At 46.5% G+C, this 11,611-nt stretch overlaps 1 protein-coding gene across 1 annotated transcript; it reads left to right on the plus strand.

The window, feature by feature from the left end:
- Positions 1 to 6,066: 6,066 nt before the first annotated feature.
- Positions 6,067 to 11,398, plus strand: LOC104275392 (zinc finger protein DPF3-like; the record flags this gene model as incomplete). Its single annotated transcript, XM_009871327.1, has 2 exons — positions 6,067 to 6,227; positions 11,291 to 11,398. Coding segments are annotated over 2 exons (269 nt in total), but the record flags the coding sequence as incomplete, so codon positions are not given.
- Positions 11,399 to 11,611: the final 213 nt, after the last annotated feature.

Below are 11,611 nucleotides of genomic sequence, written 5' to 3' on the forward strand. Positions count from 1 at the left end.
ACATTTGCTCGTGGTCTGTAACATTTCCCACTTCCAGCCAGCCTCCCTACTACCTCTTCAGACTTCAGCCTCTGCCAGCCATGCTGCCCTTGCTTTCAGGACTGAGAGATTTGGGAGAGTGCTCTCAGCTTGAGTGGGGAAAAGAGACATAAAACTGCATGTCATCAACGTAATGGCTGGCGTTGCTGCCCAGATACTTCATATTCCCTGGAGATTTTGCATACATATTAAATAGAAGTGGTGGAAGAATTGAGCCCGGTGGCATTCTTCATGTCAAGGCTCATGGAGAGGAGGCGCAGCCGCCTCTCAGGGGCCTCCTGGGATCTACTGGAAAGGACTGAGTGCAGCCAGCTCAGTGCAGGTCTCTCAGCACTTGCCAAGATGTGTGGTTGGTCAAGCTGTACCTCTTGCTCTGCAGCATCACAGGCAGCTGATAGCTCAGGTAGCATCTGCATGATTTCCTAGTCTCTGTCTGTCTTTGTGAGAAGGCTGAAGACCCCTCTGGTGCTTCATTTCCAGACTCATTCATGAATGTCTCCAAACGGAGGGTGCAGAGCGTTTTCTGAAGCTGTGTTGCATTGCTTATTTCTTACTGCTTCTCAGATTTTGCCCAGTTTGAAAATGGATGGCAGTGCTGCTGAAGAACAATTTCTGATTTAAAACGTCTTTTTCAGTTGTCCTCAGTGTTCCTCATAGTGTCAAATGACCTAAAATTTTAAATTAGTGGCTGAAAGTACAGTAAATGAAAACTCCATGGTCTTGAGGACACAAGTCCCACATTTGTGGTCATGGTTGGGGACCATTGCAAACTTCAGAAGGACAAGTCTGTTGCTTTCTGTTACATGATTAGTCATTTCATTCTGTGCTATCAGCTTTTCACTTGCCTAGTCATGTAGTGAGCATGACTTTAGAGGGAAATTACTAGAAAGGGGCCTGGCCTGAGGAACTAGAGGCAATCTGGATTCATACTCAAAGGATCTGGTGGAAATTTAAGAGCTGCACTTGAGGAGGTCTGATTCTTTGTTATACTAGTTTGCCAGGGGTGATGTGGTCCTGTAATTGTGACTGAGCTTGGCTGGTTCTGTGTCTTCAGTGAGTGCTCTGCTTCTCTGCATCCCTGCCTGAGCTGCGATAGGCACTGTGGGAGGGCTGTGCTAGATTCTGCCCGTTTTGTAAGTTTTGCAAAAGTTGTAGTGCACTTGAATTGCTGAGACTTTGCAGGATGGGCTGGAAAGGAGTGATGGAGAGCTGCTGTGCTGCTTTCAGGGCCCATCAGGATCCCTTGTCAGCAGAGAAACAAAAGTCCTGAAGCAGCTGGAGTGAAGCCAGGCTCTTAGTCCTTGTTGCTAACTTACAGGCCTATAAACCAAGCTGCTTCTTGTTGGTGTTTTTGGCATTCAAGACATGCCTAGACAGAGGAATCGTGGCAGTAGGTGCTGTACAAAACAGGAGTAAGTCAGAGTCTGCTCAGAAATCTTACGGTCTAGTTAGAGCAGGCAGGCCGCGGCTAAGAGAAGGGCTGTTCTTTGCTGACTTTGTTATTAGCTGACCTGATTCCATGAGAGAAAACCTCCATCTCTTAACGCTTAAAAGGACAGTGACCTCATGAAAGTCACGGGGCCTGGTCGTCCAGCCTGGTGAGTGTTCTCCTGCCAGTGACGACCTGCAAGGCTGCGGAGAATCGCGCCAGCCTCGCGTTGCTGCCCTGGGGCCCACGGGACTCGTGGTGCTTTCAGAGTGCTCACCAACTTGTTCGTGCTGCCCTTCTGCTGCTCGCAGCAGGCTGTTTCATTTCAGTCCCACCCTTTTTCACCAAAAAAAGAGCCCCAAACTCCTACTAGACACCTAGCCCTCCTATGCAGCCCTGCAGAAGGTTGTAATAGCGTAGCTTTTCCAAGCCAGGGAGCTTTTATTAGGCAGCCAGAACTGGGTTATTTTAGTGTCCTCGGGCTGAAATGGGAATGCGAAGCCTGTGAATGTGCCAGCAGTGTCACCACCCGCCTGTCCCCGAGCGTCTGGGATTTCACCTGTGGCCCTGCACCGAGGGGCTGTGTGCTCTTCGCAGTGTTCTGAAAACTTCATTCTGTATTTCCAGTTGTGCTGCTGCTTTCAGTAGGATTTGCCTTCCTTGGCCAGAGGTTGTTCATGTCTGCTCCCTTGAATTTTTTTTTCTTCCCCCAGCGTCTTTGACATCTGCGCATATGCAGATGATTTTGTGTCATTAATATCAATCTAGACAAGTCTGAGTGACCTTTCACTCCCATGTCCGAAGGGAAGAGTCGACCCTTGCAGTCAGTCACAGCACAGCACTGACTCATACATACTTTTCATAAAAATAATGCAGAAATTCCCCATAGTTTTTACAGATAGTTTTTCAGGAGGTGAAGTGTAAGTCTTCCATAGCAACACGGCTTGGGAAAACTATGGAGCATGTAACATCAGATAATTAATCTTTCTGACATGCAATACAGTTTTTACTATTAATGCTGTCTGTTTTTTTTTTCCTTTGTCTGTGTCACTTGCTCAAATGCAGCCGATCTGTTTTAGTTTCATTTGAGCTCGTGTATTCTCCAGTCTTGTTCCTGCCCTCGCCTGTTCTCCAGCTCCATGGCAAACCTCTGGGGAAGGGGCTGAGATTTGTCCCACCTCCATGACTCCACAGTGATGAGCACGATAGGACTGTACTTTCCCTTTTCTGCCCCAATTGTTGTAATACTTTCTGATTTTCTTGCAGAAGATAAAATACATTGTGCTTAGGTATGCAGCACTGAAAACAAAGAAAAAAATAATCTCAAAGTTTAAAGTTCCTTAAAAAACACCAACTGAAATTTGGAAACAAGTCAGAGTCGCTCCACTGAAGACTAATGGTAACACAAAATGACCAACCACCCAAAAGTAATTGCAGGGAAGCTGTTTGCCACTGAAATATGAATGTCATAAACGACATATTGTTTCTTTTCTTTCCTGTATATGCTTATTTGTCACTTTTTAAAAAATCCATATAGAATTAAAGTCAGGGCAAGTCCTCATAGTCCCAGTATCTGAATACCTTTCCCTTTACTTAGGGGCCAGGGTTTTTGACCATACCTACTGTAGTGGAGCCAAGGCCAGTATGGAGGCGACTAAATACTTCTCTTGAATTATTATTTTTCTTTAAGGCAAAAGATGCATATTTGAAATCTTTAAAATAAATCTAATGAAACAGCCAGACTACAAGATTGTGTCAAGAGCGAGTTTGACCCACTAACTTGGTAGCTTCTCTGCTGTGAGGATCTCAACCTCCCTTTTCTCCCTCTGAAAAAAAACTTATGAAACTTAATCTTACAGTCTACTTGACAGTGTCATTTAAAGCCAAAAATTTAACACTTTACGATTTATATATATTTTCAGTCTTAGAAGAAGATTGAAAGGGAGGTCATCTCCAGCCAGATCAGATCCTCTCTCTGGGTTGCTGAGACGTGTTGTTTGTGTTAATACGGGTATTTTGTGGTGCGCATATTCTAATGACTGGAGTAATTTTTAGCATTAAAAACCTGTGCAGTGGTTGCAGCTTGTTGTCACACAGCTGTGGGCTTCCTTCCAGTAAACTCCTCGGAGTTAGTGAGCATCCCTGGCTTAATACAGGGGGCTCTGACATAGCTCTGTGGAAGCTCAAGTGTTTGTGGAAAGAGCTGTTAATCTTTGATCAACTGGAGTCTCCTTGTTACTGACTTTGATTACACAAGTGTACAACTTTAATTACAGCTTTTAATAAGCTTTCATTTCTTCCTAGTCACATTCTTTGTATAGCAGTGCAGCTTATCTTTTCCTTTCTCCTCTGCTCCCCTTCCCTCCCCGCACCTTGCCTTTTTATGGAAAAAGGGGTTTGAGGTCATGACGGGGGATTCAGAGTCCGGAGGGACCCAGCTGAACGCACGCTGCCCACAGCTCTGCCCTCTGCTCGCTCCTGCAGCCTGGAGAGCTCTCTCCTTCAGCTGCCCTCCAAAGATCCCCACGCCGGCTGCTGCCCGGGAGCTGGTGGTCAGCGGAGGACCGAGGGGACAGGGCTCTGAGGCACCGCTCACACAGACCTTGGCTGCTGCGTGAAGCCACTGACGGACCCTTAGAAAGCCTCTGTAGCTGAAGGGTGTGCTGACTGCTGAGTGCAATTCCTGCTCAGGGAGGACTGTCCCCTGCGTTCCCTTGGTGACACTCTGAAGGGTGGTGGCCGAAGTCAGAGTGGCAGAGGGCGGCAGGAGGCTAGTGGGCTCCAGCGTTCAGCCATGGCGCCCGTTCCGCAGCCAGGGGCTCGGCATGCTGGATACCCTCTGCTTATTAGAGAAATGAACTTGTGGAAGCCTTGTGAGAGACTTAACGGACTTGTAATTGAAAATAATTGAGATATGGTTTAAAGCAAGCATTAGGAAATGCTTTTTTCACATGAATCGTGTTTCAGCTGTGGAACTCATCGCTCCATGATGTTTTAGGCATGAAAAAGAGAAAGCAGATCGAAAAGTTGGCTGCATAAATTCAGGGAAGAAAGATTCATCAGGGTCTGTTCAAAGTAATATCCTGATCATTGGGTAACCTGAGACTTGAGGAAGTTAAGTTCTGATCATCAGAAGTGAGAAGGAGGAACTAGAGGTGCCTCCTCCTGTATTTGCCCTGCTCCTGGGCTCTTCCCTGAGCCTCTGCTGTTGACCCCTCGTTGGTGAGAGGATACTGGGCCAGTACAGCCCAGGAGGAAAGAGTCTGGCTCCAGTGGAAGTTAGAAAGCGCAACTGAGGAGTGACTTAAAAAGTACGAGTTGAAAAAAAGACACAGATGGTGAACCAGAGCAATTTGCACTGATTTGACATTCAGGGGTGCGCAAAAGGAGTGTACTTTTAAAGTGCCGATTGTGCTTATGGAAGAGGATAGCGGGGAAAACAACTGATAGAACAGGGAAGGGAGCCTTTTCTGTCTCTGTGCATGCATCCCTTCGGCTCCCTCGCTGTGCATGCTGTACTCTTTTTGCACACTAATGAATATCAGAGTCAGAGCAAGTTATGCTGTGTATCACTCCACTCATATTCACTAATGAACTTGCCCCTAATGGGTAGCTTTCCTAGCTATTCGTGTCATGACTGAATTTCACCTTGACAGTAGATCAAGAATGAGGTTCAGCATTGTGGCCCACCTACTTTGCAATGCTCCAGCATGACAGCTGCTTTGTGTCCTCAGGGTAGCTTTACTTTGATGCTTTTCCCTGTTTAGAAAAATATGGAGGGAGGATTTTGGTAATCTCCAGCAGGCAGAGTTTTTAAACCTTTCTCAAGGGAAGCTGAAGATTCTGCAGAATTTTTGAACAAATAGTTATTTATTAAGTAAGTGACATGGTCTTTAGAACTGTTCCTCCCACTGGGCTCCATAGGAAAGCAGCACTTGCCATGCTGCATCTTAACTGGTCGCTGCTGTAGCCTGCTGCTGTTGGTGCCTCAGGCTTGACTGTGGGAAAACTCTGGAAGGGTTATGACAAAATATCTAGTCTGACCGTTGCAGACATGTCCCTAGGTGTGAAGGGATGTGTTTGCATGCCTCAGAAGCATGCAATGTGAGGAGTACATCCTTTGCTCTTACAGGCTCTCTGACACCAGAAATGCTGGAGTGGAGCTTCTTCTAAACTTGACTGCCTCTCTGGTTGCTCAAAATACACTGCAGGACTTGCTGTAATATAGGATTGAAATGACCAGTTTGCTGAATTGGCTGGAAAAACTACAGGGGGAAGAGAAACAATGGAATGAGTTCCCCATGGTGTTTGTGTTGCCTGACCCAGGGTCATGGGCCAGTGTGGTTGCATCATTTGCTCATTCAGTAGCTATGCCACTGCTGAAAAGAGCTGTGTCCAGCTCCTGAGAGCCTGATTTTTAGAGGGCACTTTCTGCATGATCTGCTTCAGCAGGGCCTCGTGTCAGCAAGCTTTGCATGCGTTCAGGGAAAGTTTTTTTGCTTGTCCAAGTTTAAACCAACCTTATGCCCCCTTCTTCCTGCTCTTGTTTGAGGGGGGTGTGCAATCTTTCTCACCCTCTGCCCTGTCTCTTTTGGCAGGCTCGGGGACCAGTTCTACAAAGAAGCAATTGAGCACTGTCGCAGCTACAACTCTCGGCTGTGCGCTGAGCGAAGCGTCCGCCTTCCCTTCCTGGATTCGCAAACTGGGGTAGCTCAGAACAACTGCTACATCTGGATGGAGAAGAGGCACAGGGGACCAGGTCGGTAGTGTTGTGTCTACGTATGCACATGCACGTATGGAGGGCTGGCCGCTGAGCCCTCATGGGATTTAATTAATAGGAGCTCAAACCTGCTATAGGCCACACAGAAAAGAAGCTGCCTAAACCTCTGTGCCTGCAGGGGATTTCCTTTGGTAACTGCAGAGAGCTCATCCTAATTATTCTCTCTCTACCCGAAGAAGTGCCTGACATGGTACTTTGTAAGGCCACATCATTGTAGCTCTTCTAATGCTACTGATCCCACTCGGTGGCAGAAGACACAATGCTCTGCTCTAAGCAGAACTGGGATTATCTTCAGGGAGGAGAAGTGGAGGTGGGAGTTTCTCAGAAGAATGCTGAAAATAAGGAATTATATCGGGAAGGATATAAAGCCGAGGTAAAATATGGGAGACTCCAGTTATTGGAATGAATATTGTTCTGATGGTTAGAAATATACCTCTAACTCCTGGTTCTGTTTGAACAAGTTACTTGGGTATCAGTACTGGAGCTGCAGTTTCTTCAGGTACAGAAAGAAGTTGGTATTTGTCCTTAAAAGAGCTTTAGCTAATGCCTGTTCCAAAGCTCAGTGAAACTCGAGGGAAAAGAGCACTGTTATTTTTGTAGACTATGGTCAGTCTTTCGTTTGTTAGAGAAAATCCATCTGAAATCCTTGTTTGAAAGGCAAAAGATGGTCACCAGTTCAAGGACTGGAGATGATGTTACTCAGACAGAAGTCCCCCTGAACCCCAGGGGGAATTTTGCTAGAGTATGGCTTAGTATCTGACCCATGATTAGCTCAGGGAACAGATTTTTTGACAGCAGCAAAATGGGTTTCTCTTTGTCTTGTTTTTTTCAGTGCAGACCAGAGAATCCAGGCAGGAAGGGGGCTAGGGTGCATGGGCACTGGAAGCATGGCATGCACACACATGCAGATATGCACATGCCAGTTCCTATAAATCACAATTTAACCAACCCCCCCCCTTATCTCCTCCACTGCCCAGTTTGCAGGTGGTATAGTTGGAGGAATATACATGATATTACCCTCCCCTCTTGGGGCTAAGAAAGCAGTTGCCACTTCTGAGGAGTGCTTAGCTGACTCCTTCCCTCTCCCTTTCCTAGGATATACTGAGGGAAAGATCTTTACACTGCTCGTGTTCCTGAAATAGCCAAAGTAGATTCAGTACTGCCCTGCAGTACTATCAGAAAACTCTTTTGACGGTAAAATGCAGCCACTTCTGGTGCGGGAGACAACAGGTGTTTTACCAGTGTTAAAAATACCCTGAGAATGTTTTAACTGTCAAAACTACTGGGGTAATCTGGGACTGCTGAATGTGGTTTACAAGCTGGGAGTTGTCTGAGGTCCTGGGCTAACCCTTCCCTTGTAGGTTGCTTCATGACCACAGTTACGTTTTTGTTTCAGCTAAAATTCCCCATTCTGAAGAGATTATGCTTCGGCAAAACTAGCTTTCTTTTTTTATCTTTTTGCTAATCCTTTTACCCAAGGAATTTCTGTTCCTGTAGCATCTGGTTATGCGTAAGGTGCTGCTATTTTTATCCTTTTGAACAGTTAGAAGCATTCACGGTATCCACAAGTAACATTCTGGCAAGAGTATCTGCTACAAAGATGGGCATAGCTCGTTTTGTGTGACTCTCATCAGTATCTCAGCACTTACAGGAGAAATGGGCATAGCAGCATTACGTCGTCACACGAGGAACCAAGAGGTCTTGGTGTTTTGCCTTTCTCTGCCATAACGTCTCTGGAATACCTTGAGCAAACTCACTGTGCAGATCTTTCTTTCATCACGTCTGGCAGTGAACTGTGTGGCAGCTGACCCTGCAAAAGGTGATCAGTAGCATTTCTCCCGCAGGTCTGCAGTGGAGACTAATGGTGGAACAGTCTTCAACGAGAGTCTTAAGCAAAACGAGCTTCCTGCATCTGCCACCATATCTGATGTCTTTGTTGTTTTGAATTAGAATAATCAGCACAAAGTGAAGCAGTCCTCCTCCCCCATGTTTGCTCTCCTCTTTCTTGATTTTTTATTAGCCCATTTAGAGCTCCCTTGGGTGTCTTTGCACCATCTATTTCTTGTGGTGTTACGGTGGGTCAAAACATCCCTGCAACTCTCTACAGTTTTAACACGCCTGTTTGCAGGCTGGTTACAATGTGCTCATGCCCATACTGAAGGGCTCTGAAAATTCTCTGCCAACCACCCCGGTGTCTGTCTTGTGTGTTTGTGTGCCATTTACTATCCCTAACCTGAAAAACTACATAATGATAAATGGCAAAGTTCCAGGACCTCTTTTCACTTTCAAAGGCCTTGAAAAACAGAGAGTCAGGATCTCAGTGTATTAACCTGGTTTCTTGCTTTCCTCTTTGCTAAACGAGTCAGAAAACTGCATCTTACGATAAACAGTTCAGGGTTAATTTCACACAATACTGCACATAACTCCCTCCTCCTTTTCCCCTCCTCCCCCTAGCCTTTCACACTATCTTTGAGTTATGACTCTCCTACACTAATGAGATAAACAACATAACTCACTGCAGGTTCTGCTATTTCCTCTATAAGCAAATGGTTGGAACCTTCTTTGGTTGCCCTATAAGGCACCAGAGGGAGAGACAACCAAGCCGGGACTGAAGACAGGAACACCTCTGTATGTGCTGTTTCCGTATGTTCCACAAGATCAGCTGTGGAGGGGCCAGGTTCAGAGCATTCAGAACTGACCCTTTCCTCGTGGCCCCTCGTTTGTGTAAACAATCAAAGATCCACGCTGCAGCACGGTGGTGGATGGGGGGGGTCAGAGTGGAGAACTGAAGGCAGCATTCGGTGGGTGTGGATCACGTGAAGGTCTGGTGTGTGTTTGAAGTTTGTTGGATAGCTGCGTATTCATGAGCAAGGGTGTTGTCGATAGGAACGGGGAGCTCTCTTCGAGGGGTGCAGAGATAGATGCTGGATCTTATTAAGTCGTCTGCCACCTGAAGTGGGCAGTAGGTCCTCTAGGGAAGAGGATTTCCCACCTCTGTCTTTTCAAGGATACCTACTTTCTTTCTTGTTGAGGTTTCAGCATTTGTGGTTGGCTTTCGCTGTCCTGACTGAATCCAGAATTACTTTTTCAAGTAAGAGTGCTTGATAATTGAACCCGCATTAACAGATATTCCCCCCCAAACTGCAGTAGATCCTTGCTCTTCTTTGTCTGAGACAAATGCTTGAAGCTGTGATGCTTATTTTGTTCAAATGACTCTTCTGTGGAGGCCTGTGCATTAGATGGCTGATTCTCTGTCCTATTGCTTTGGTGTAGCAGCTGCCATTTCGATGTTGTGAGCAAGTTCTTGCACAGGACCTACTGCAAAAGGGTGAGGCTTCTTGCCTCCGCCTCTTTAATGACTCACATCAGAGCCAGGCACAATCCACCTCATCATAATAGCAATTGTTTGCAGTGGTGAATGTTTGCAAAGTGCCATGAAGAAGTGTATTCAAACGCTGTAAAAGTGCTAGTTATTCACATTTTTATTCCTAAACCAGTCCCAAGTGCCCCGCTCTGAAATGTGTCTTTTTTGGAGTGGGCTTAATGCCCAGCAAGCAGCACGTCAATGAAAGAATGGCATGAAAATCCCCAGTTCAGTGGCGTCCTCTGTTCTGGAACAGCCAGGATCTCTGCAAATGCTCCCATCGCTCGGCCATACCCAGCCAGTGTGCTGGACACACTCCATTTATGCACCAAGGCCTTGGAAGTATGTGGAAAGGGCTGGGGTCTGAACTGGCATTCCCAACAGCTGAAATACTTCAAATCATGAGCTTAGGTTGCACTTGGAGAATTTGATTAGCCCATTCCCTTGAGGTGAATAATTTTGTTGTGTCTTTCCTCTCTCCCTCCGCCCCCAGGAACAGGATGTTATTTTTCATTATCCTTGCTTGGTTCAGTGAGCCAGTTTTGCTCCCAGGCTGGTACACTCTCCCGGGTGCTTCAGAAGGGATGAGAGAACTCTTGGGCCATCCTGGTGCCCTTGAGCTGTCCTGCTTTAATGGCACCCCTTTGATGTTGTCCAACTGTTCACTGTTGGTAGGTTCAGGTTTGGCAACACCACTCATGTGCTCTCTCTTTAGTGGTCTTACTTGTTTTCTAAGGGCAACGAGTCTGGAACTGCAGTCACTCTCCCTTTCAAGACTAACAGCAGCAGGACAGAAAAGCCAAAGCAGAACTGGTGGACGGAGAGGGCAGGAGAAGCAGTGGAGAGAATGACATTCTTCCAACTTTTCTGTGTCTTGCTGGCTATTTCTGTGTGTCAGGACTATCTGGAACAGTTGAGGATGCTTTGAAGCACTTGGCAGTGTGCTTCTGTGCCCCTGGTAGTGATGCATTCACCAAGCCCTGCTGTGTTCTGAATAGACAAGAGCAAAGTATAGCTTGGCTAAAGGGTGTCTCACAAGGACCAGGGCACCTCAGAAGCCAGCGGTGCCAAATGCGATTCAGTGGAGCATGCGGTAATACAACCATTGCTGCTCTGTCTCCTTCCTCATTCAGGATGTTGTCATGAGGAGGTAACAGCCAGAATGAGGAATCTGTCCTCAAACAAAAGTCAAGAATTTAAGCAAAAGTGTAGAGTCCAGAGAGCCAGACCTCATGGATCTTGGTTTGCTCCCACTTGAAAGACACAGATTTCCTGAGCTGCTCTGTGCATCAGAGCCTTCTGATTTGCATGTCAGAACTTCATCTCTTCTCTCCCAAGGGGCTTTCTCTGCCCATGGAGGAGGCATCACCCCTGTGACCCAGGAGAGTCTGAAATTCTATTTACCCTGAAGAAATCACAAATTATTTATATGCAGCTCTGGTTTCAGAGAGCTGAGGGAAGTGTCTGAGTGAGATTCTCTGTAGGCCTGATCCCAAGAGGTGCTGAGGAGCCTCAGGAGCACTGGATGCCTTGAGTTCGTAGCTCTGCCCCATGATTTGCAGGATTGAACCCTCCAACAAGGAGACGCTGGAAGGGGAAGAACAAAGATGCTAGAGACAGTGCTTGTGGTTTACAAACTGAAACGTGATTAAATTTATTTTTTGCCTTTAATCTTCAGGCCTGGCCCCAGGTCAGCTGTACACATACCCGGCACGTTGCTGGCGCAAAAAGAGGCGTTTGCATCCCCCTGAGGATTCCAGGCTGAAGCTGCTAGAAATTAAACCTGGTAAGTATTTGTTTGTGTCACTGTCTCTCCTGTGCTGCTGAGCAGCTGGCATACAGGCAAACCTGGCATATAGACCTTGGACTTTGTCTTTGTCTCCAGCCATTTCTCTTTGCGTGTGTTGCATCTTACTTGATTTGCTTTAACAATAACCACTAAGCACTCTGCACACAACTCATCCCTTACAGAAATGCACACGTGTATTAAATGGCGATT

The sequence above is a fragment of the Apaloderma vittatum genome, unplaced genomic scaffold (genome assembly GCF_000703405.1).
Source record: "Apaloderma vittatum isolate BGI_N311 unplaced genomic scaffold, ASM70340v1 scaffold9616, whole genome shotgun sequence".
Lineage (NCBI taxonomy): Eukaryota > Metazoa > Chordata > Aves > Trogoniformes > Trogonidae > Apaloderma > Apaloderma vittatum.